The 26,628-nt window shown below is 39.8% G+C and overlaps 1 protein-coding gene across 7 annotated transcripts; it reads right to left on the reverse strand.

Moving 5' to 3' along the window:
- Positions 1-289: 289 nt before the first annotated feature.
- Positions 290-23,577, reverse strand: LOC126367025 (transcription factor RFX3-like). 7 transcript variants are annotated; one of them, XM_050010392.1, is made up of 17 exons: positions 23,415-23,577; positions 21,602-21,703; positions 20,749-20,839; positions 19,983-20,066; positions 18,994-19,062; positions 15,127-15,208; positions 13,127-13,259; positions 12,072-12,198; positions 11,624-11,880; positions 11,174-11,340; positions 10,570-10,810; positions 10,090-10,281; positions 9,352-9,462; positions 8,811-8,983; positions 7,802-7,931; positions 6,611-6,764; positions 290-5,765 (listed from the first exon to the last, which is right to left on the reverse strand). In XM_050010392.1, exons 1-16 carry the CDS (start codon positions 23,511-23,513, stop codon positions 6,624-6,626), a joined length of 2,199 nt encoding a protein of 732 aa, XP_049866349.1. In that variant the 5' UTR covers positions 23,514-23,577; the 3' UTR covers positions 290-5,765; positions 6,611-6,623. The 7 variants fall into 7 exon arrangements, with proteins under 7 accessions (XP_049866349.1, XP_049866348.1, XP_049866345.1 ...); XM_050010391.1 differs by having other exon boundaries at positions 12,087-12,198; positions 23,400-23,577; XM_050010388.1 differs by having other exon boundaries at positions 23,400-23,577.
- Positions 23,578-26,628: the final 3,051 nt, after the last annotated feature.

Consider the following 26,628-nt stretch of genomic DNA (forward strand, 5'->3'; position numbering starts at 1 on the left):
TTTTTAATACATAAGTTTCTTTCTTTGATCTCGCATTAGAAGGGTTATTTTTTATTCGTAGTTATAAATGGGATTTACCGAATCTAACCCGGTTTAGGTTAATTTGGTTAAATTCCCATTTATACCTATTTATTCTCCCTGCACAAATTCCTCGCAATCTACCCGATATTTTTTTTAATTGGCATTTTTTTAAAAAATTCCGTGTAGATTGTCCATCTATAATATAGATATAGATTCTATATTCATAGACGGTTATTATATCTATGACAGTACCAATAAAACAGCAATATAAACACATGACTAGCTTTATTCTCAGACATAAACCCACCCGAGTGGCTCCGAATACAACAACGAAGTATCTTACATTACTTACACTAACGTGGTACCCAGGCACGAGGACTGCACTCCACTACACTGACTAGAATCAACAAACGATATAAATATACTCCGCGGCGTAATTAGTTGAACAACCTATGCGCAGTTAATAAATCAGTTACTTTTTACTAAACGTCAAAACACGAAATTACTATGGAATTTGTACGAAAAAGCACACAGTGACGTCATAGAAAAACGTGATAAAATGACGGACTTATTATTACGTTTTTCTTGATTAAAATTCATAAATAAATTAAATAGAAAAAAGAAAATATTTTTCGTTAGTTTTAGATCTGTCTGTCTTTAACACTTTCGTTAGTTTTTTGACTTTCATAATTTATCGTGAACCTAGTACACGACTCAATTATTGGATCTCAATTCGAAGTGCGGTGTGAGGAACGCGAGGGGTATCGCGTAACTATGACAACCAGCAGGGTCTGCACGGCAACCGCATCGGGTGCGGCGCGAATTATATCGAGGGCTTCTACCAATAGACGCAGCGAATGCTAACTACGTGGATAGACATCGTACGAGTATTTGCTGTAGCCCTCGATATAACTTGCAATGCAGTTGCTGTGCCGCGAGGGCAGGAACGCTACCAGCGCGGATTAGCGACATTTTTGTTCAACTTATACGCCGCGGATTATTCTAGACTATGGGTTCAACCACATCCAGCAACACGGAACCGCAAATATCCCCCATGCTACAGGTCTCTTGGCATTCGGTTCGCTCACAGTATAGCATGCGACAGATGACGATTCCGCCGCGTGCAGTCGCTTATCTCGCTCTAGCAAATGATGGTTCTATGTCAGAAAAGGATAGAAGCACAGGAACTGCGATGCGGTGCGGCCAGATGTAGTTCAACCCTGCAGCATCGTCGACGAAGAAACAATTTTTAATAAAGACAATAATTTTCGATAGTTTACAAGCGTAGGATTTGTATATCTGGTAATACGGTGAAAATTAAGACGGTACAATTCTAGTTGTAAGCTAAATTCCGAATCTATATCTAGAATAAACAATTAAACAAATATTTTTTTAGCTTGCCCATTACCATGGCGGTTTCGCAATTATTTTCCAAACTAGGTCGTACATTATCATCACCATTCATCACTGTCAAGAACTTTACATTTAACAAAACATAGATATTAAACGATTGGTTTCCGTTTCAGACAAACATTTCTTTCGATAAACTTCTTCTTTTTAACTACTATATGTCATTTTCTAATCCGCCGAATACGAAAGGAACTTATGATACGACTTTTGAATACCTTGCTTGTCCCTAAAAAAAAATAAGCTGACGATTCCCGTCCCTTTCCTTTTCGACGGACGGAGCTTTAAATAAATTAAAGAAATGTGTGTCAGAACCTACTCCTGTGTTTTGTGCATAAAATGGAATGCTGAAATAAATAACATTAGTAACATAACGTTAGGAGTGCAGTCCAAACAATTCGTTGCTTATTTTAAACATCTGATAATGGAACAAATCAATACACCCTTACCTAATTAACTTGGTACAAAAGTTTAAGCTCGTGTGACACACCAATTACTGTAGCTAAGTAATAAAACTACTAGTTGCTATAGAACTCTGGCAAGCAATGAGCGACTTTTTAATCGGCGTTCCCCAAAAATTTTCTGTAAAATCACGTCAGAATGTAATTTTACAGAAAAGCGATAAGATATTTGCGCTATAAGGCAACGATATGCGAAAAAAAATCTTTTTTTTTCGACTGTTTTTTTTTACTTTTGATGGGTTTTCTTTTGGCCCCAGACTTCCCCAAAGGCATTGACGATACCTAAGATGAAGCGAGCTCGCCCAAAAGGTGCCTGTTCACTCTGACTTTGAAAGCACATAGGGTTATATGCATTCGGAAATACAGAAAACGGCAGAGAATTCCTCTCTTTAAATCTGATTATGTACATTTAATTCAGTAAATAAACGAGAATTTGTATTCAAGTTCTATGGCAACTAATCGAGTTATTCATGGATTTGTCAATCCATTAAAGATTGTGGTTCTGATTCTGGCCAACTATACTTAATTTTATTTTAGTCTTACAATTCTAAAAATACTGCCGTCTTTCTCTTACCATGAGTGCAAGACAGAGATAGAACTAGTTTTAGAAACGTCGAAATAGATTAAAATTAAGTTGGCGTCTGACAGAATCGGCACCAAAAAAGGTTTGGAACATCTAGTAAAGTTGGAAATGTATTAAACCTATCATAAAGGCGTTGCTCAGGCGTTTAGTGATCCCAATGTCTACCAAGTTGTACTAAAGGTGGTCGAACGTTTAGCTACAGTCCGGCTGTATTCCAAACACTCATTGCAATACCTTACCGCTTACTTAAATTACATTTATATGGTCATATGCGAACATCTATATGTGAACGCTACTCGGATCCAAGAGGAATCACCAAGTAACGTCCATAATGCACGACATTTACTTTATTAATCTAGTGCAATTCCGAATCGTACTAAATATGCAAAAATAAATAAACATTTTTCCAATAAACAACTGACAAAAATAATTTCGAGTGTGATACTTTTTCTACTTGAAGGCATTTCTGATGACTGATATCTATTATATTTTAAAGATAAACTATTTACGTAGGCACTGGTGGGCCGACTCCGGGGCCCCATTTGAAAAAACCGAAAGAACCAACATTAATGTGAATATAGTATACAATTTAATATAAATGGACCCCAGAGAACGTTACACTATTGTCAATGGCCAATATAATAAATACAATCTAAGTTCCATATTCGTAAATATGTCTCGATCGAAGATATTTCTTTATCAATAAAACATTCGAATTCGAATTTCAAATATCCGTTACTTATTCCATTCCTCTATGTAAAACAGTATCACTATTTGTTTTCATCGTATTTATTTTTCAGAGTTCGAAATCTAATTTCAAAAAGTGAATCGATGAATGACAAAAGACAAGAATTATCGATTGAAAGATAATCGAATAAATGGGACGTGTTTACATTAAAAAATGTGGTTATTTCGCTCCGGTCCGCGGAGGTCTTTGTTGCTCTATGGTATTACCAGTCTACCAATTTTAAGTTTCGAACTCTGCACTTAACATACAAACAAGATCCTAATTTGAAAACCCGGCGGATGACATCTTCAACCGAGACACGTCCTTATAAAATCTCCTCATACTCGTAGACAGATTAAGTAATTCCAAACCAATCACAACATCTGTTAACATTATTTGCTGCGGCACAACCTGTTTACCAAACAACGTGGCAATTTGAGGTACACGGTATAAGGCATCCATCAAGGCTGAGTTACGTTCGTCATTATAGAAAATGCTTAATTATGATTATTGAATATGCGTATAAATCTGCATCTACAGCTCGTGTATTGTCAAGCTTATTTTACTCCTAGAATAACGATGAATGAAAATATATCAATATGGGAGGATATGTCGATTATGATCGTGTATTTCTAATTAGTACGGTAACTTACTTTAGTATGCTACCTGAAGAACTTAATGTAGAACGTTCTCCACATTGGCAAGTACATAATTATAACAGTATAGGTACTAGGTAAGATATATATTATTATGATAATAAATTATTATTTATGTAGTGCATTATTATGCACGTCTTTGTCTACTGGTAGTATAAAAATAGGCCAATTAGGAACACGCTCAAAGTATTTTGTTGTTTATCTACTGCAGTAAATCCAAACTGATATATTTTCCGTCAATTTAAATCTATGAATAATATTGAAATTGCAACGTCCTTTGGTAGTTTGTCTTATGAGAACATGTACTACTTAAAACGTATGTGACTACTTAATATTTAACGACTTAATAAATCCTAAGTGACTTAGGCCATAAAGGGTAACATCGAATAGTTTTACAATGGACAGAAATACGAACATTTTGTTATAAGTACTAAAACAAATATTGCGGAGAAGAAACAAATAGAACAAACATGTTAAAACTATAAACGTCTCGCTCGCACACGTAATGATAAATGTATCGAGCAAGCGAGAGCAATACACGCGTATAATTTATTTATCTACGAAAATTTTAACGACTATGTTGAATATGTTTTATATTAACTTCTCTATGTAAACTGTATGTTTACATTATCAACACAAGCTATTGGGAACTAGAAATGACTAATCACACGACTGATATGATGGAGGTATGTCCTGCGACATGTCTTTATTATATAATCTGAGCGATCTTTACGTTCTTTGGTATACTGATGTATGTCTTAAATACATACTTTCAGGTGCTTTGAAACATAAATATAAATTGACTAAATCGTACTACGGTGCGTATATACACAGTTGAACCCTTTTTCCATACTCAAAGGGCGTAGCCCTGGCAATCTGGACGTTAGCGTTGTCCAAACTTACATTTAAAAGACACGAATTCTTTAACACGGTTCATTCTATTACAGTCATTTAAAACATTGAGGCTATGTATTATATATGAAGTGAACTTGATGTGTGGAACGAAAGCTTCGTCAGGCGTTTGACCACAGAATAAGGAATGATACTACGTACAGAACGGAAACTCTCCGCTCCCTCCCTAGTCTGATCTAGGTTTACCTCATTGGTGATATTATTCAAGTTTTTATTTAGTTGTTTAGGTTCTTTAAGGAGCGGGACGTATATAGTCTGTTTATATAATATTATGTCATAATGATGCCAAATAATAACCGCTTATTACAGGCTCAAAGGCGTTAATAAAAACCTTGTAAAACAAGGCATTCTCATTTCATTTTTAATCGGTCATCAATAGTCAGTAAGTAAGTTAATAAGTCCAACATTCTAAGGACAAATTTAGTGTGAAAATGAATGAAAATTTTTGTATTTTTTTAATTATTTTCAGTTCCATACTGTTGCGACGGGAAATTTCACTTGATATTAACTCAGAATCTTGGTCTGAATCGTCCCCCAAAGTTTTCGTTACGATGTCACTAACACCGTGTAATTTATCTGAGGATTGTAATAACAAGCATCGTTGTAAGTACGCGACTAATATTCTTCTGTGTCTGAGTTACGTCTGTCCGTCTGTCCCATTTGTATGTATTTGTATTTCACCACATCAAATTCACTTTGTAAAATTCACGATGTCTAACACTGAAGTTATATCTACACCACAAACCGTTTTCGTAAATTTCAAGTCAGCACTTACCCGACATCTTACATCAATATTCAATTCAACATTTAGTTACTTATACAATAGTGACCGTCAAAATGACTGTTTTAACGAAAAATAAATATTATTTATTATATTTTCAGTGGATACTTGTGTTTGCAAAGTAAGTATCACTAGAATACATTCTTTTTTTTCAAGAAGACTCACTTACTCCGTTCCGATGGTTTGTTATGTTACCTTCTAACTTGTAGACGAATTTCTGAAAAGACACAATTGTTTTTATTTAGACTCAATTTAGTTTTTTATATAACTCTGAAGTTCGTTAATTCTTCTTCTCTCGTATAAGTTGTGAGGTGGAATACCAACTTTAAGAAGCAATTTTATTTCAATTTTTTTTTAATTTTTTGGGTTTTATATAAATGGGGTAGTCAGAGCTATTCGGGATATAGTATGAGCTTATTTTAGGAGGAGCTCGGTGGCGCAGCGGTAAACGCATTCGGTCTGCGATTGTTGAAGTTAAGCAACTTTCGCAAAGACCGGTCATAGGATGGATGACCACAAAAAAAGTTTTCATCTCGAGCTCCTCCGTGCTTCGGAAGGCACGTTAAGCCGTTGGTCCCGGCTGCATTAGCAGTCGTTAATAACCATAAATCCGCACTGGGCCCGCGTGATGGTTTAAGGCCCGATCTCCCTATCCATCCATAGGGAAGGCCCGAGCCCCAGCAGTGGGGACGTTAATAGGCTGATGATGATGAGCTTATTTCCTATAGAAGCCGTGGTAGCCCAGTTGGTAGAACGCTTGCCTCTCACTTTGAGGTTCGAATCCAGCACAGACCTAAACCAATTATTGTCTAATTTGTTTTCGAATTCATGTTTGGATCATAAATGATTATCACGTGCTCAGCGGTGAAGCAAAACGTCGCAAGGAAACCCATATTCCCGAGAAATGCATTTACTGAGTTATGTGACCTAACTTGTATTGGGCTGGTTTTCCCTTCGCAGGTGGGAACGTCAGACAGGCTGTCGCTTCTGTTAAAACCCGGACCTGGACCGTGAGAAAAACAGGATAATGCTAGGGAGATGTTTTTTTTTCTCTATAGTCACCTGGTGGTGAAGTCTACCCGCAGCTGAGTTTGACCTTCTTGCAGTCCTGGGAGTCGTCGTCGTCCTCCTCGTCGTCGTCCCACTCCCACTCCGGGTCGTCCGGGTCCGCCTCGTCCTCGCGGGACGCGTCCTCCGGGATGTCTTCTTCGTCCTCCTGCATCATAAATAAGTATTGTAATATTACTTCTACATATCGTGAGGCGCTTTTTGTTATACAGAGTGTTAGTGACATCGTTACGAAAACTTTGAGGGATAATTGAAACCATCATTCTGAGTTGATATCAACTGGAATATTCCGTCGCAAAAGTATAGAACTGAAAATAATTACAAAAATACAAAAAAAATATATAATTTTCCGACAGAAAATTCGACTTGATATTAACTCGGAATCATGGTCTGAATCACCCCCCTTAGTATTCTTTATGATGTCACTAACACCCTGAAGCAATAGTTATGAAGTAACATAAATAAAGGCAAAATCGCTTAACATGAATGCCGCTAAAGAGTAAGAGGGACGCGCGCTGACTCTGTTTCGCTCGCACTTGAGATTTTTTAATGGAATGTCCGGAGTGAGCTTCGGCTTAACACTATTTACCTTGGTGTTAAGCAGCGATGTGGTCTATGGTAGAGCACACAAACTCAAATAGCCGCAAACTAGCCGTAACTCAAATAGTGAATACCTATTCAATCTTGCCTACAAAATCCCCCAAATACACACAATCGCAGCTCCATTATGTACTCGCCTACGGCTCGGCCTGAAAGGGCTTGACTGCGACAAACACAGCTCAGTTGTATCACAATATACGTAATGTAATGTAGTATTAGTTATTAATTGATTAGTGTGGACCCGTGGTGGCCCAGTTTTTAGAACCTTTGACTCTCACTTCGAGATTGCAGGTTCGAATTCTAGGCCTAAACCAATGATTTTCGAATTCATATTTGGATCATAAATTATTGTCACGTGGTCAGCGGTGACGGAAAACATCGTGAGGAAAGTCACATTCCCGGGAAATGTATTTTGGAGGTATGTGTCCTAACCTATATGGGGCTGGCTTTCACGGGTTGGAAGATCAGATAGGCAGTCGCTTCTGTGAAAAACCGGACCTGTCAAATTTTCAGGTTAGGTAAGCGGACCCTGTGAAAACTGGGATAATGCCAGCATTATCGCAATTGATTAGTGTGTCGCAGTACCTGCGGCCGCTGCATGACGGCGATGGGCGGGCTGGCGCTGTGCGCGGCCACGCGGCGCTCGATCACGTACGACACGTACTCGTCGTACAGCAGACGGATCAGGTGGAACGACCCGAACGACGCCGCAGACCTGCAACGGGGACCACCGTTCGAAATACATATCGTCACTGGAAAGGCAAAATAGGCTAGTTTCCAACTAGTCAAATCAGTTACTTTTTACTAAACGTCAAAACACAAAATTACTACGGAATTTGTATGAAATAGCACAGTGTGACGTCATAGAAAAACGTGATAAAATGTCGGCCTTATTATTACGTTTTTCTTGATTAAAACTCATAAATTAAACTGAAAAAGAAAATTATTTTCGTTAATTCTAGATCTGTCTTTATTTAGTAATCAGAATTTCATAATTTATCTCGAGCCTAGTACACGACCCAATTACTTAATTAAGCGCCAAAATATCCTAAAATAGCAATCCATGTGATAATATGTTATTGCTAGACATAGAAAACGATAAACAATGTAATCTTACGTTGACGTCATCAAAATTAGATAAATGGGTAAGAAGGTATGATAAAACAACGAAAAAATAATTTAAATGGCATTTTGGCGCTTACGTAATTTTGTCTTTTCAGTGACGATATTATATAGAGGGTATAAGTGACATCGTAACGAAAACTTTGAGGGATGATTCAGGCCATGACGGAAAATTCCATTTGATATTAAGTTAGAATCAAGGTCCGTGCTTCGGAAGCTGTTGGTCCCGGTTACTACTTACTGATGTAAGTAAGTAACCGTTACATGAGCTATGTCAGACTCAATAATAACCCTGGGTTGATGGGGTTGGTAATCCACCTCACAACCCACACGATAGAAGAAGATGGTCTGAATCATCCTCATCAGTATTCGTTACGATGTCACTAACAGCCTGTATAGCAGACCTACTGACTGATGTTCTGCCAGAAGGAGCGTCGGGGGGTGAAAATGATGCAGAAAAGTGTACCAGTACCTGAGCGTGAGCTCCCGGATGACGAGCGAGGAGTAGAAGGACCAGTGCAGCAGCAGGCGGCGCGCGCGCTGCGTGTAGTCGTGCGCGCGCTCGTGCGCCGCCAGCGCGCCGCGCACGCAGCCCTCCAGCCACGCCGCCCACTGCTCCAGCGACGCGCCGCGCCCCAGCGTCGCCTGCACAGACGGCCACACGGGCGCGATATTTCATTCCTCACATATTTAACAAATAATAATTCCGTTAAAGATACCGATACCTTTAAGACGACGATATGCAACTACCAACACGGCACCGTTGAATCATTTTTCCCTAATCACACAACAACTTGTGGCGAGCGGGATACTATGCTCTGTACGATACCTCGAAACATTTTTGGCGGCTAAACCCTCTCCAACAAAAAACATAAATAGGCGAGAATCATTCTGTGTTGTTGTGTTGTTGTAATTGCAAGTTGTTATTGTGTAATTGACAGCCGTTTTTCCTCCGAACATTACATAAAAAAGACAAAAAAAAGCAATACAATGACATTAGAAATCATTCATACCTTAAAATCAGCTTCAAGTCTGTGCGCGGTGGCGGCGCTGGTGCAAGAACAGGCCCAGGCGGCTTGTTCCCGCACCACGCGGAAATCCACGCGGTTCAGATCCGCCAACATCTGGGAACACACAACTATTTGTATGATACTCCTGTATCGTATACGGGGATTTTTATCGCCCTTAATACTCCAAAGCGACCAACCTATCGCAAAAATGTCCGACGTAAATATTTTTGTAGTGGACCAGCTAGTTCCGCCCATATGCAACAGATGGCGTTAACAGATGGCCTAGAACGCGCTAACGAAGTTCGACGCATAATACGATTTCCATCGTACCACTGTGGGATCGTCGCGTCGATCCCTAGTCACACTACAACTTGTGGCTCGCGGGGTACTTCAAAAAATAATAATAATAAAAAAGTTTGTTCAGGTAAAATCTACGACACACATCACTTACACCACAACTTGGCGGCAGCACACCCTCGCCGCCAAACATTAAAATCACCATACATTTACCCCTAAGGCCACGACCTTACAGGAGGTTGCTTGAAAGGGTATGAAAAATTTCAAGCCTACTTTTTGGTAGGACTGTAACAACCCCCGTGGGGGTTTCAACGTCCTTCCTATTTAATTTTGTTAGGCTTTTATCATTTCGGGTGTTTTATTAGTTTTATTACACACGTTGGAACACTTTCCTTGATATCGTAGGAAAACTCAACTAAGGAACTATTTCTATAAACAAGTTACCTGTTGTATCTGATGATGGTTGGTAAGCACGGCCCTAGCGGCCTGCGCCAGGTGGTTGAGCGAGGTGTACCGCCTCAGGGCTGCTGCGAGGGCTGCGGCGGCGGAGGCCTGCGCGCGGGCCGCGGCCGCCGGGGCTCCGCCGGCGCCTGCTGCCAGCGCAGACTCCAGGCTCTTGGCGAAATTGCGGATTGCCTGAGAGGGAAATAATGTATAATGGATCCGTATTGGCAATCATATTATTTTCAGATTAACGCGCACATAGATTTTAAAATGGGTTCCAGTACACAGCACACTTGATGTTAAGCTGTACATATACTTTAACCTATAGCGACGTCTCACGCGGATTTGTCGATCTAGTGAAAGTAACGATGTAATATAAAGCAAGACATCCCGACCCTGCGCTCACATAGACACTAAGACACGGAGCAGCGCGCTGTCACCGCCGCTAACGCCATACCTTGACCAACCTGCTACCCTTACCTGAGTCAGCTGCGGCGGTATGGGCCGCAGCACATCGGGCAGCAGCAGCTCCACGGCCTTCTGGTACAGCTCGAGCTCCGCCTTCCTCAGCCAGTCGGCCACCTCCTTACGGGCCGTCAGCTTGCACAGCTCGCGGCGACACAGCTCGGGCGGCGGGCGGCGCCAGAAGGCGCGGCGGGTGCGCTCGACCCCAGCCGTGTCGAGCGCCGCCACGGCTTCTAGGAATTCTACGCCGTGTTCGCTACGGAGAAAATTGTTGGTATTACTAAAATGCAATAACGCGCATCTACCTGACACATTCACATTCATTCATTCATTCTTTCTGTCGCATTTACCTGTGAGTTTCCATAGCAACGCCCGGGACGAATTTGACGCTCTAGTGAACACAGTGACCAGAATAAGAAATCCTGACGCTGTGTTCACTCCAACCACACAGCACACCTCCACAGTTGGCTAGACTATTATAGATGGCGATACGGCTCACTACCTATCACGTTGGTCTAACAGAAAGGTCGGTGAGTGATGGGTACTTAGTTCATCTGATGACCGAAATTGGAATACAGTGAGCTCATGTTATGTTCATCCCGATCGGCGACAAACTCACCGGTGATGTCTCCTGAGCACCTGCAGAGCACTCCGAGGCACATCTTCGGGCATCTCATCGAGTTCTAACTCTGGTGGGTCGGGGGGCGTCACCGCGCCCAGGTACTGTCTGTGTGGGATGCTGCAAGGCGACGCGCCGCTTTGTTCTGGCTCGCGGTCGCGCGAATCCTAAGAAGCAAGTATGGATGGCATCATATTCTGAACCCTGCTTCTAAAATTGTTAACATTCTATATTTTTCTAGAGATAGAGAAAGAAACTCTTCTAACTTGTCTTTGCAATGCTTAAGAATATGGATTACGTCTAACCAAAATGTTTGTTGCAATCACAATCGCAGCGTAAACGATTGGGACTATAGATATTGGACTTTGCCTATAAGGTTCCAAAGATGTGATTACGTTGAATTAATGGTTCTGATTTCTATCATTAACAGATGTCTAAGCCGGGACCCACCTGGTGTTCACTGACTTCGGTCTTATCATTGGCGGGCTCGTGTGCGGGTCCGCCGTCGTGTCCCGCGGTGGGCTTGGCTCGTATACCGTAGTAGTGGTACTTGGAGTTGCCCCGCGTGCCCAGCCGCCGCGTCCGCAGCCCGATGAACACGGAGCGGATCAGCTTGCCGAACGAAGCCGCGTTCACCGGGTCCAAGCGATGTGTTGCGCAGTGACGCAGGTAGTGCGCGTAGAGGGTCGAGCGTGGGAGGGATACGCCTGGAGGAAACACAATTCCCGTTACCTATGATTCAGATAACATTATTCTTATACAAGAATAGGCTAGTTTCTAACTAGTCAAATCAGTTACTTTTTACTAGACTGTAAATACTCGCCAGGTGAAATGGACAGGAGAAGGTAGCATGAGGAGAATGTGAATGTAGCATAATGTTGCGTAGTGTCTCGCTTACAATGGTGTTGTGTACCTTCAGCGGTCTCGTAGTTGTCGAGCAGCCACTGCACGGTGGCGGGCGGCATGCGAGGCGCGGCGCCAGGGGTCGCGGGGGACGCGGGGGTCTCCGCCTCGTCACCAGCCACCTGAGGGGACACTGCTTGTTAACATCGACTTAACATTATTCCAGTAGTGTCCTGACTGAACCTGGGACAGTCAGAATGTGTTTCTTTTTGTTAGACGAGTCACCACCGAATTCAGGACCTCAGGACCCTGCACTTTTACTTACTCTTGACAATGTCATTGGTGCCAACTCAGACAACCACTAATTTAATTTGACACGATTAAAAGTAGCTCCATCTCTTTCTTGCACGTATTGTAAGTGAAAGACACTAGTTTAAGAGCTATCCAACTATAAGAGGTTTAGTGTCTGCCCAAATAGCAAAAAGGAGGGTTATATGTTTTACCGCTATATACGTAAATATATGAGTGTATGCACGTCTGTTTCCACCTAACTCCTAAATTCCTATTCGGAAGAATTTCAGATAAATATTTTCTTGTTTCATACTTTTTAGAGCGCGAGTTTTCCGTAGTGAGTTTTTACTTTTTAAACTTCTATTTTTATTTTACTACATACGACTACTTATATAATTATTACGCTTAAACATATCTGATGGCAAGGCAGTAGGGTGACTCCCTGCCAACACCGGGTCACGTAGTAGCTACGGACCTCTCTAGGATGGTCTACTTCCCTTGCTCTAGGGTGACCAAAAACTCTTGGTCTATCAAACGCCTGTAGGTACCTTTGGTAAATATTCCGTCAAGTATAACTCGTTCCCAATTAAATGATATTTGGGGGAAAATAATGAGAAGGTATTCAAAAAGGGGACGGTAAAATCAGATAGTCATTTTAGGTATATAACGGTACTATTGGCACGAAAGTAACCTTTTAGTTGAAGGACAAGTCGTGGTCTAGTGCTTAGAGCGTTGAGCTCCTCACATGGGGGGGATTTATTATTTCGTAAATAAGGCCGTAAGCTCTCCTAATAAAGTAACAAATCAAGCAACACTCACCACTACGCCGTAGGCGGTATATTCAGCGGAGGAGGCGCCGCCCCAGCTGTTGTCCGCTGACGTGGCCTCGGTGGAGGAGGTGGCGTTGCCGACTGTCGCCACGCCGTACACCGGGTACGAGCGCAGTGGGTCCCTGTTGGACAATACGCTAGATAACTCAGTCATAGAAAACAAATGCTAATCTACAATCGCTTCCTTCTCAAACAGGGAGCGCCAGTTCGAACCCCGGCACCATTTTCTTTTGTTTGGTGTCATTTATTGTGCCGCAAATAGCATTAACTACTTCGCCGGACAGATGGAAAGCGCTATGGGCTCCGAAGCGAAACAAAATTTAAGACAACAGGCCCAAAAGTGCCCAGTTTGGCGCGCACCTCGGCTCCGGGCGTCGTCTGAGAGGATTGGTGGGCCGATAGCGTTGAATTAGGGAATCAACAACCACGCCGGCGGGGTCGGTATCGGGGTAATTTACTACTGTGCGTCATTCTTGCACTTATGAGTTATTAATTTATTTTATATGCAGTTTTCATTAACACAGTTGGCTCGACTATTATAGACGGCGATACGGCTTTCTATCTATCACGTTGGTCTAACAGAAAGGTGTGGGTGATGAGTTCATCTTGCGTTGGATGTACCTCTGACTACTCCATTGGGACCATTGACCTCGTATTACAAATAGACAAACCATTTCTGTAAAAAAGTGTCCGTGGCGCATCTTGTCACAAGTGACGGTGTGTAAAGACACCTAACAACCGATATTGCACTTTATTTAAACAGCCAACATTTTAATTTAAGGGAACGAACTTATGCTATCTACATAACTTAATGCAATACGTATTTACAACACGGTTCGGACGCTTTTTAAGAAAAACTCCTTAGCGAATATGAGTATGTTTATTTATAGCATGTCAATAGGATGTAGACATGAGCATATCTCGTTATGTCATTCTCGGAATCGCGAAAACGCCCCAAGTGTAGGTACGAACAAGGCAAGCAGGAACTGCGCAATTCGATCTGACGAAATACAAAAACAGGAAGGCGAAGGAAAACTTTCACAATCTAAAAATAAGCAAAAGCAAGAGGCTTGGAAATCCGTATACACAATAGGTTGTGACGTCAGTTGAGCTCAGCCTTTCCAACGGGAAGAAAGTTTTTAAAGGCGCGGAAGCCATATCGCAGCCGCCATTTTATGGAAGTGTTCCGCTAACGAGATCTATTGCGAAATATGCTTATTGTATGACCGAAATTTGTGTAGGGCTTCAAATGCATTAAAGAAAAAATATATAATCTTTCTTCCTTGACTTGTGACGCTGTATAGTCTGTTAGATTTACACTCTCATCCCAGAACCCCAAAGGGGTAGGCAGAGATGCATAGTATTAGCTTTTGCCCGCGGCTTCGCTCGCGTGATATTCGGGGTAACGCGATTCCCCTTTATGTACCAAAATCTACCTTCCTACTACCTAACCTTGAAAACTACGAAAAGTCCCATATAATGCGAAATGCAGCCAAGCCAGTAGACAATTTATAGTGAGTAGGCTAGTTTAGGAACTAACGACATTAGAAATTTATTAACTTAATTATAAAATAAAATATTAGAATGTTGGGTTTATTATAGCACATTTTCTGAGTTATTGTAACCTTAATAATTATTTACCACTAATAGCATTTACGCGTCCATCCGTTCTCTAGGATAAAAAAAAAATAAATAAAACTCACTAGGATAATTCAATTAATGAGAGGAGGCCTGTGCCCAGCAGTGGCACGTATATAGGCTATTTATGTTATGTTATGTTGTGTACTTCCCGCTTTGCCAATAAAAAAAACAAGCTGTTAATCATTTTACAGCTAAGCAAAGTTCAATCAAATGATTTGATAATTTAATTTAATTTTGCTTGGCTGTCAAATACTTTAACACACGTTTACCGCTTGTTTGTTTGTTATTGGAAAGGTTTGTCTTTACATCCAATCCAGCAGAAGCTAAAAAACTGTATTATATACTTACATATGACCCTGGTGTCCTTGTCCATACAACTCCTGAGGCTCCACATACTGCACGTGGTAGTTGACACCATTGCCACCCTCACCTTAAAAAAAAAAAACAAAAAATAATTATTAAAAAAAAATTAAGAACTAGGTTAGCGTTAAAGATGGAACAAACACCAATTTTGTGTATGAAAATAGATGCGGTTAATTCATTATTTTGATCAAGGCTTATAATTAATGTTATAAACAATAGCACCTCAAAAAGCCCCAAAAATACGATGTAAATGATAAACCGTCAACAGACTGCTGTAAATAGTTTACCGCCAAATCAATACTAGGAAAAACATTTCGTACGCATTAAAACGATTCCATTAAAAAAAATATAGAATATAAAATCTATTCTGAAAATACCAAATATAATTAATACATTGCGATATTAAAACAACTATATACTAAAAAAAAATAAAAATAAATAAAATATATATTTATTTGCATCAGCGATTACATTATTGTAGGTGCAGGTGTCCCCTGTTAAGTTAATATAAACCTGTGTTAGGAGACACCGCTCTTCTTACTTAGACATGTACAGTTATAACTACTAACAAACAATACTTCCTGAAAAAGTATATGTAGCAACATTTTATTTATATAATATTAAATTCATATTTCTTTAGTACATATTTAATTATTTATCACATTTTAATTATTAATTTAATAACTTGATCCCAAAAAACAATTTACAAAACAATATTAAAACAACTATATACTAACAAACAATACTTCCTGAAAAAGTATTTATGGCAGCAAATATATATTTTTTTTCAATAAATTAAATTCCTATCTCTTTAATAAATATTGATTAATTTAACACATTTTAATTAATAATTTAATAACTTAAACCCGAACAAACCGAAGAACAATGAACACCTCAAAGGAACGGAACGAGCTAACCGCTTCACTTCGGGCAGTGTGTAATTGTCTTATGAAACCTTGAGCCCGGGGAGGCACTCACATGGATAGTAGGACCGGTAGCGAGGCACCTCCATGTCGCTGGAGGTCTCCCAGGCAACTTGTCTCAGGACCACAACTTCCCAGAACATCTCATCACCCGTCCCGCTCTAACAACTTCCTGCCCGTCCCATCACCCTGTCTCACTCTAACCTACAGGGTGGGCCAAACACCCCACCTGTTATCCCAATTGTGAAAGAGATGTAAGCGATATAATTGCAAACTTTCCCTTTGTACATTTATTGGCCGGTGTTATACCAGATTTGGGTACACAGGTTGTATTTTTTTATTTATTAGCAAAGTTGATTTTTTTTAAAATTAGGATATTTAATCAAATTTCTAACCAATTGTTTTACATTAACATTTACACATCAAAATAATTCATTTATTATTCTTATTGACAAAATGAAACAGCTCAAAAAACGGGATTCTAAATAACATTTCGAGTTTAAATTTACTATTTTAGACTAGTTAGCAGGATATAATCAATACCTATAAATAATAAATAGTAACTTTACATTGAAACCGTAATTGATTAACTATTAAATTGTTAATTCCGACAAAAAATAACAGGAAACACAATATAGGCCCCTGCGATACAAGCTGTGCTTAGTGCAGTTATTGTTATGTATGTTTTATGTATGTGTGTTCTTTTAGTAAATAAACGATTATTATTATATATTATTATTACACATAAGAACAGAAATCCTGCTGTTTTAATATCCACGTACTAAAGTTTGAACACCCACTAACAGGTCATATTATAGAAAGCATTCAGCGGCGCGCGCTTGGCACGCGTCATCCAAAGGTAACCAAGCAGGTGTACTATCAAATATCACGGTAGGGTACCGTATAAATCCAACCCCATTCAAGTTGAGCGCTCAGGTAGATAATCTGAAGGGGCATCCAACAATTATCCGACATTATTAAAGCATTTTTTTTTTACATATGCATCTCTAAGCGTCGTATACGTTCGTCAAGTCCAATAGGTAGTTTTAAGGGCAAGTGCTATTAATCATGTGTTGGAAATTATTTGTTTGGATGCAGATGAACATTTTCTGTTATTCAAAGAAAAAAATCCACTGTTGGAAATCTAATGGAAAAATACATACCATTAAAAATAGCCTATATACATCCCACTGCTGGGCACAGGCCTCCCCCAATCAACCGGAGGGGGGTGGAAAAACACACAAGATGTATTTTTGGTAGTAATAGGTAAGTATCAGTAAGTACCTGGCATCAAAATAGTGCACTTTATATTATTTCTCAAACCCCAAAACATTCCACTTGATTGCATTCATAAAAAAACGTAAACCTTTATTTTTATTTTTTAAAGAAAGCTCGGTGAGGTGGTACTTAGTTCATCTTACGATGGACGTACCTCTGACTGCCCCAGATTGGAACATAGTCTTATGTTATGCTTTTATTTGACCATCCCCTTATCGAAAACAATAGGTAATAGGGTCCATATAAGGGGTGTATTTAATATGGTATAAATCTGACAGGTAGAGATAATCAGCTAGAGATGTAAGGGGCGCGTTATTATTGTTTGCCAGTCCATCAGAGGCTTCAATCTGACCCCAACATTCGTACTCGAATTGTTAGTGAGATGAAAGGAAACGTGAATCGCCTTAAAAATTGAGAAACTCCCAAGCAACATTGTGGGAAGCCACACAAACACTTTTGTGAATGGATATTTGTATACAATGCAACATCAAACGTTAGGCAATAAAGCACCCTGTGAACATACGCACATCGGAAAATGTTACTGTTTATTTATTATTTTCAGTTTCATACTTTTGCGACGGAAAATTTCACTTTATATCAACTCATCATGGTGTGAATCATCTCTCAAAGTTTTCGTTACTACGTCACTAATATCATGTATGTACCTACAGAAGTGCTGTATTATAAATTAATTTCAAAATTGTAGGCGTATAGTTCTGACGCATTCTCTCAGTACTATGACAGCTCTTAAATTAGTGCCGTCCCTAACTTACAAAACGAGCAAGATAGAGATAGAGCTAGTTTTAGTCCTGTCAAATTAAGTTGATGGTTTCCCAAATCGGTACCATTACCTTCTTAAAAGAGAGTGAATATATAAATATTGGCATCCATTCCTGCAGACACCTAATTTTATTTTAAGTTATACCTGTCATTTTCTTATCCGCCGAAAAGGAAAGGGATGAATGATTAACAACTGTTAATTTTAAAATGAATGAATAATATAGGCATCTCGCTCATAAGCAAACCCGTTTGACGTGTGCTATCAACTTAATTCTATCGGATTATTGGATGCGCTTACATACTGAAGTGGACTTGCAGATACCGGTGACCAGGCGGTGGGAACCTGCTTATTAGTAATGTGTTGTGTTAATGTGTACGTTTTATTGTTATTTGTAATTGTCGATCCGTGTCGTGTGTAAATGTTATTTTTATTTTTTATCGTTCTATTACTAACACTAGATTAAGTTGTTTATTGCTTGTTACTAACCTCTATGGAACATGTCCGAAATAAACTTTTTTTTTTTATTTTATTGGCCAATATAAAACTTTGGAAGGGTTTCTTAAATTTCTGCCTAAAATTTACGTGTGTTCCATTTTTATGCATGTCGATTACCCGTCTCTTTCTTTTTCAGCGGATAAGAAAATGACAGGTATAACTTAAAATAAAATTAGATGGTGTGTCCATTGTAACGATAAGCAAACAAGTTTTCGGAGATGTTTAAGACTTTATATATTAAGATGCAATGATGATTTATGTGGTTATTGTTTAATCGATGAAAATTAAAACGTATCACTGATAAGTAGAACTATCAACCCGTTAGCATGCAACAAAAGCCCAAAATAATAATGTAAACTAAAAGAAAAAACTTGCTTTTATAATCATTGGACGTTTCACGCTTCATTGAATTAGGATCCACATCGACTTTCCAAGGCGTAGTCACTGTACGAAAACGAAATAGATAAATTATATAAATAAATTAAGAATGAATAAACCTTTGGCAGGCCAAAACAGCGAAAAGCCAGATTAAGAGGCAGAAACTTAGATAATGTAGAGAAAGATAAAACTGGGTAGAGAAACCAAGCCTAGGTAAAAATGTAACCAAAACATGGGCTGGGGTTCAAAAAGGCCACAAAGATTTTTAGAACCCCTAGAAGCATTTGATAGGGAGAAAATAGGTAGCCTAGTAAAGGTGTAACGATGAGGAAGACGCATTTGAGAGCAAGAGAATAGATATCCCAGGAAAGCACGTAGTTAATGATGAGCTGGAAGCAGAGGTAAACAGTGGCCCCGATTCCTACAGACACCACATGATTTTATTTTAAGTTAAACCTGTCATTTTCTCATCCGCCGAAAAGGAGAGGGACGGGAGATTGACAACTGTTAATTTTAAAATGAATCATTTACTCGGACCAATTATATAGGCATCTCGCTGATATGCAACCAATATTATTTTTGGGAGGGCTTTTTCAATTTCTGCCTAAAATTGACGTGTGTTCCAAAAATGTTATGACTGTCGATTGGATAATCCCTCCCCGTCCCTTTCCTTTTCGGGGGATAAGAAAATGACAGATACAACTTAAAATAAATTAGATGGTGTGTACAGTCATGAGCAATATAATGTACCCACTTTAGGACTCTGTCGCACTAACATATTTGACATTTGTGAGACTTACAGTTAATTTGTCAAAAAAGTTAATGTGACATGTACCAAAGTGTATACATATCAATGCTCGTGACCGTACATGAATCAGCACGAATGAAAGCGTTATCTGCTAGTTAGAAGCAGCGGACATGTGACATACAGGTTTTTCCCCGGTGAACCAAGAAGGAAAGAAACCAAAAAATAAAATCAAACTTGCATTCGTGATCAGCAGGCGCCTCGACTTTGATCGCATTGGCCTCGACCTTGATAGGATCGCCTTCGACCTTCCATGCGCCCTGCACTGTGCCAACACGTCACAAATACATACGTACATAAATAAAAAATATAAAACATGAGCACACACAACTGTCTCTTATTATATCGACTGTCACGTAAAATAAATAAATGTGCAAATAAACTATACTCGTATTTAGTGCTAAAAATCTATCTACATTGTGCCGTTAATAACAAAAAGCTGCAAGTTTTTCTGTTTACTAACTCTTTCTAAGGACAAATACATCACATTTAACTTTACATTGACTGTACCCCGTTTATTTCGTTCCAGGTTTGCTTAGTTACCTAACCTGAAGTTATCGACAAGTCCGGTTTTTCAGAAGCGACGTGCTATCTGACCTTCTAACCCGAAGAGAATCCCAGTAGACTAGGTCATGTGACTTAGAAAAACTTTCTTCTCTTTCTAATAACGATTTTCGAATTTGGTTTTCGAATTCATGTTTGGATATTAAATGATGATGATTTTCGGAGGTATGTGACCTAACCTGTAATTGGGCTGCTTTTCCCTTCCAATCGGAAGGTCAGACAGACAGTCGCTTCTTTCAAAAACCGGACCTATCAAATTTTCAGGTTAGATAAGCGGACCCGGTGAACGGGATACTCGTCACGCTAGGGAGATGATGATACCAGTTTCCTTCACGGAAGAAATATGATTGCTACCGAAAAGGAATCTAATATGTATGACTTACTTGCGACAGTGATGTAGGTGTGCTGGGCCTCCGTAGTAGGACTGGAGTGACCAGAACTGTCGCCGTTCACTTCCACCACCGTGCTCGACACCTGCGCATGGAGTTCAACATTAGAGTGCGTAATATGAGGAATTAGCGAGTCATTTAGCGAGCAATGCAAACAAATGTCAAAATGCTTTTTTAGATGAATTGCTTCGATGTGGCCGTTTTAACCCGCCTGGACATAAAAGGAACTCATGAAACTCTTATAAATTACTCGATGGTAGCGTTACAATAAAAAAAAACTGTTGCTGAGAGCAGAGGTTCCCCGAAGGCTGCTTGAGGCTTGACAGACAGCTGTAAGTCTATCAAATCATCTTATTCAGCTTTACCAGCTCTAAGGATTAGAAAATGATCAAGAAGTGTGAGAATCTGGCTAGTATCAAGGACACTCGGTTATTAGACTAGCCAATCCATCGAGCCTGATGCCATAGAATAAGGAACAATACTACATATAGAACGGCAACTCTCCGCTCCCCTCCAGCTTCTGAGCTAGGTTTACCTCACCCTCATCGAACATAGTTTAGACTTGAATCATATGGTGTTAGGCGTCACACACACAGATGCGCGTGTACAATAATGACTGTGTAGGGTCTGTGTAAAACGAGGTGTTTTGTATGACGAGTCCGGGCTGTGCTGATGCGTCAAGACGGGCTAGCGCATCGGCATCGGGAAAACCGACGCTATTAGACTCGCTCGAGATCGTGGTTACCATGGTTACGTCCACCATTTTTGACTACATGATTCCGATCGCCGAGCCCGTGACCTTGACGTATCGGGCAGGATGGATTTGCAAAATAAAAAGTCAGTATACCTGTTGTATGGCGTGCTGCAGGTGTATGGAGTTGGGTATCTCCGGGATGACGATGAGCTCGCGCACTGCACTCGGCGACGTCCCGCCGCCCGCGCCCGTTGTCTGTATAAACCGGGAACGGTGAAATTATTACAACTATTCTAGAATCCCCTGAGCTCTATGATGTTCTGGTTGTCTTCTGTGTCCAAAAAGACGCAAGTCACTGAATTGAATGGCCAAATTCAACATTATGGATAACTAACTCTAGACACTGGAGGAGCTCGGTGGCGCAGCGGTAAACGCGCACGGTCTGCGATTGTTGAAGTTAAGCAACTTTCGCAAAGGCCGGTCATAGGATGGGTAACCACAAAAAAAGTTTTCATCTCGAGCTCCTCCGTGCTTCGGAAGGCACGTTAAGACGTTGGTCCCGGCTGCATTAGCAGTCGTTAATAACCATCAATCCGCACTGGGCCCGCGTGATGGTTTAAGGCCCGATCTCCCTATCCATCCATAGGGAAGGCCCGAGCCCCAGCAGTGGGGACGTTAATGGGCTGATGATGATGAACTCTAGACATCGTGAACTGATTACAATGAGGAACTTTCCAGGTGTAGTTCTTTGAAAATCACATAGATGGCGTTGTTGAGTTTAGAATGCTGACAGTACGGCTAGTGGACCAAAGTAAAAAAAAAAACGATAAGCGTTGATATTCTCTTTGGCCATAAAGTATGGTTTATAACAATAATACAACTTCCTAAACTAAACAACGCCATCTATGTGATTTTTAAAGAATGTAAGCTGGATAGCCTCATTGTAATTATACTGAAATCAGAATAGTGACCCGATGACATTTGCCGTAAATAGATATTTAGATACTTATGCGAAAAGTTATATAAAGAATAACTAAATAACAACCTTTAATAAAAACAAATACAGCACTCCCAAAGCCGTTTTCTATATACCAGATAATGAGATCCTAATAGACGAATACAACAAGAAAAATATGCAATTCATTTTCTTTCTATTTAATTAGATTTTCGTGAGTACCGTTGACAATGGCTGGTTTACTTATCACGTAGCCAATAGTGTTCGTTACATATCGCGTCACGTTACGACTGCTGACGTAGATCATTCATATATTCGTGCAAGTGAAGTAGGGAGCCGTGATATCCCAGTTGGTAGAACGCTTGCCTCTAACTTTGAGGTCGCAGGTTCGAATGCAGCACCACCAAAGATTGATTTGTTTTCGAATCCATGTTTGGATTATAAATGATTCCATCCATCCTCATCCAAGCCGTGTCCGGCGACGGCGACTCCTAAATGTCTATCCCAGGTCGATGTTATGATAGGCTCTAATATGACTAGCAAAACCGAACTTCGATTTGAAGATTCGGCCACATGGCGCACAGAATAACTGGCCAGCAGAATTAAATGTATAGTTGTAGGAGGGCTTGTGTCGAGTCTTCCGTATTTGACGTTTTACGTCAAGATCTTCTAAACGCTTGTTTTCGTACAGTTCCACGTTTGATGATCAATTATAAATGATTATCACGTGCTCAGCGGTGAAGGAAAGCATCGTGAGGAAACCCACATTCCCAAGATATGCATTTTTGAAGGTATGTGGCTTAAACTCTGCTGGGCTAGTTTTCCGTTCGCGGGTTGGATGGTAAGACAGGCGCTTCTGTAAAAAACTAGGCCTGTCAAATCTTCAGGTTAGGTAAGCGGACCCTGTGAAAAACGGGATAACGCTAGGGAGATGACAATGATAATCGTGCAAGTGAGCGGTGTTAATAATGAATAATGAATGACGGGATGACATACAAGTGTATAAGTTACCTGCGCGGGCTGCGCAAGACGCGCCGCCATGTCGGGCGACGCGGGCGGCGACGACTCCACTAGCACCTCGTCGCCAGCGCACTCAAAGTCTGCAAACATACAACATATTACAGCTTAATAACAAAATAACGCGTGTCTTTGTGTTTTTACAGGTTACATTACATGTGTGAGTGTGCACAGAAATTGCACGAACTGATTCCACCTGCACCTTTCCACCATCGCACGACACGTCGTGGAGGGATTCCATCCGTATGTGGTCGACGTTCTAGATTCGCTTCCTCCTTCATTATGCGAACAGCTGAAGAATGGAATTCTCTCCCTGCGTCATTGTTCCCCGATACATACATATAATTTGGTGATTTCGGTGGCAAGAGCGAATAGGTATTATTTGAGTTTGCGTGCTCCACCTTAGGCCACATCGCTGCTTAAAACCAGGCGGGATCGTGGTCAAATGCACTCAAATCTTTTAATAAACATCCGCCTCCTTAACAAGATGTACAGTCATGAGCTATTGCTCATGACATGAAAGTTCATCAAGTTGTCGCACTATCATATTTCACATTTAATGAGACTTACGGTTTAATATATCAAAAAAGTTAATGTGACATAGTTTCAAAATGTATACATATTAGTACTCGTGACCGTACGTATATCGGGCGCGACGAGAAATTTGGATGAGGGTAGGATTTCAAATCGCAACTCTCATAAAGCCTGGACAAGTTTGGCAACCTGGCAACCGTTACACCACCAATCCTCATACTATCCATGAGATAGTTTGTGGGTTGGTGAAGAATTCAAAACACTCGTGCGCAACCAGTGGTCGCGGGTCAACGAGAGCTAAAATAGTCAACGTAAGATTTGAAACTGAATTAATTTGACGATAATTTACAATAAACATTTCAATTAAGGTTTTTTTTTCGTTGCACGCTGTTTATTTGGCAACCTTGTGTTCTAATAACAGTGCTAATAAAAATCGAAGGCGTCCCCCCTGGCCATAAAAGGTTGGGTACCACTGAAATAAAAGCACAAGAAAACCTTATAAAATCTTGATAAACCACTTGCATATTAGTAGGAATTGGGTAGTTCCCTAATTATGAAATACTGATTACTAAATATCTTTCTTTTAGTGCTTCCACCTATTTCTACCAAAGTATTTCTCCCACGGGAAATAGATTTCCATTCATTTCTACTGCTCTAATACAACATACTTTATAATGTCAATGTAGTAGAAATTAATGGAAATCTATTTCCCCTGGGAGAAATACTTTGGTAGAAATAGGTGGGCACTGCTTTTTTTCCTACTTTAAGATAATTCTTAAAGTGTAAAAAAACGTTTTCTTTTTCTATTTAACTTATTTATTAATTTTAATAAAGAAAAATGTAATAACAAGTGCGACATTTGGTCACGTTTTTCTATGACGTCAATGGTTGCTTTTTCATACAAATCCCATAGTAAATTTTGTGTTTTGACATTTAGTAACTGATTTGACTAGTTGCAAAACTACCCTATTATTTTTCTGTTTTCACATACCTACATAGGTACTTGGAGATGTGTAGAAATAACCAGAAACTCTTAATAGGATCATTCAATGCAAATTATACATTTATAAATGCAGTACTAGACAAAGGCTACTTAACTAGAAACCACAAAATTGTGTATAATTAAAAAAAAACATAAAGCATCATGAAGCAACACCAAGCACTCATCTAACAATCACCAATATTACTCCTCAGTAATCCAACTCCAGCTTAATGCCCTCTTGCAACCAACTAATTAATTAAAGGGGGGAAATGCAACCCCTTTGAAATAAACCTGCAATTTCCTACAGAGATTACTCGTGAACAGGTAAATAGCCAAATTATAGGGTATAATGAAAAAGTACTTAAAAAATTGCAACAACTGTTTTACCTTGAGGGGAAAAAGCCAAAGAAAAAAACATTTCTTTATCAAAATCGCAAAATCAAATTAACTGTAAGAAAACAATTGACATGAAAAACAGTAACAAAGGAGACAGATCAACAACATAAACAACTAATGAAAAACAAAAGTAATCAAAATATTGAACAAAGAAAATATAAAATTCTACTTAAAAGTGTAATCATAATCATATTCAAAGTAATAATCTGCCAAATAAACAGGATTGTCAGTCAAACTCATTGCATAATGCTATCCCAGGTGATAGAGATGTTATTGATCTGCCGGGAGCTCGGTGCGGAGAGTATCCGTGGAGCGTATCCTGGCAACACCTCATCCGACCCTCCGCACCGCTACACAGCTATATAAAACACTCACTCTCCAGGTAGAACACATTCTCAAACCCCATCTCCGACATTTTACAAACAAAAACTCAAATTTTAAATGAAAATAGCACTTTGTAGAAGAGATGACACATTATTGTTGGCTTCACTGAAAGATACTGTAAGTAGTATTGATCAAACAACTGGTAACTAAGCAGACATATTGGGTAATATTTTGTCTATCACTGTTTTAGGTTCTGTGCAGACTGAGCTAGGGTAAGTTGTAATGCGATGGTGTATAGAGGGGGTGCAGGCAGGTGTGTGGTCACGGTCCAGTGGTACCACCTGCCTGTAACATGCATGGGTGAGCAATACCATTACTGGTGACAGTGTAATGAGCCATTGTTTTTATGTTTATTGTGAATTATGGAATATTGAAATTACATTTCATGTGAATTGTGGCAGCAATGACTTATCTAATCTAGTGATAATAAGTGATTAGTCATTTGTTAGCATTTCTCTTAGTATAAAACCAATATGGTACTGTCTGATAAAGAAATGTAAGACTGTATTTGGAGAAATTAATCTTGTAATATACTAAGAACTCAATATTTAAATGTAAAAGTATATAGACATAAGTAAATTTATTGTATGTACTTGTAGGTAAGTTGGTAATGGCTAGTATATGGTTATTTTGGTGATAAAATGTAGCTGAGTGGTGCATGTCTGTTTATGTACTGTCTGCATGATTAGCATATTATATAGGCAGTGTTGTTTCACAGGTAATTCGTAAGCAGCGGCGGGCGGCGCGTGCCGTGCCTGGCGCCGGTAGCCGCCCCCGACCCTGCGCCCCGTAACCCTGATAAATTGATACGCAATCGGCTCGGGATATAAACGCCGGGAATAGGGGAGACGCGCCTGTGCGGCGCCTCCCGCCTTCCTCAGCGCACCGCCGCTCGCATTACAAACTTTTTGG

This window comes from Pectinophora gossypiella, chromosome 5 (assembly GCF_024362695.1).
Source record: "Pectinophora gossypiella chromosome 5, ilPecGoss1.1, whole genome shotgun sequence".
Taxonomy (NCBI): Eukaryota; Metazoa; Arthropoda; class Insecta; order Lepidoptera; family Gelechiidae; genus Pectinophora; species Pectinophora gossypiella.

Excerpts from the sequence above, each read along its gene's own strand:
- LOC126367025 (XM_050010388.1), bottom strand. The coding sequence starts at position 23,513 with ATGTTTGCAGACTTTGAGTGCGCTGGCGACGAGGTGCTAGTGGAGTCG. Across the intron at positions 21,704-23,399 it reads CGCAGGTAACTTATACACTT|ACAACGGGCGCGGGCGGCGG; the intron begins GTATGTCATCCC and ends CGGTTTATACAG. Across the intron at positions 19,063-19,982 it reads GGCGCCTGCTGATCACGAAT|TGACTACGCCTTGGAAAGTC; the intron begins GCAAGTTTGATT and ends GTTTTCGTACAG.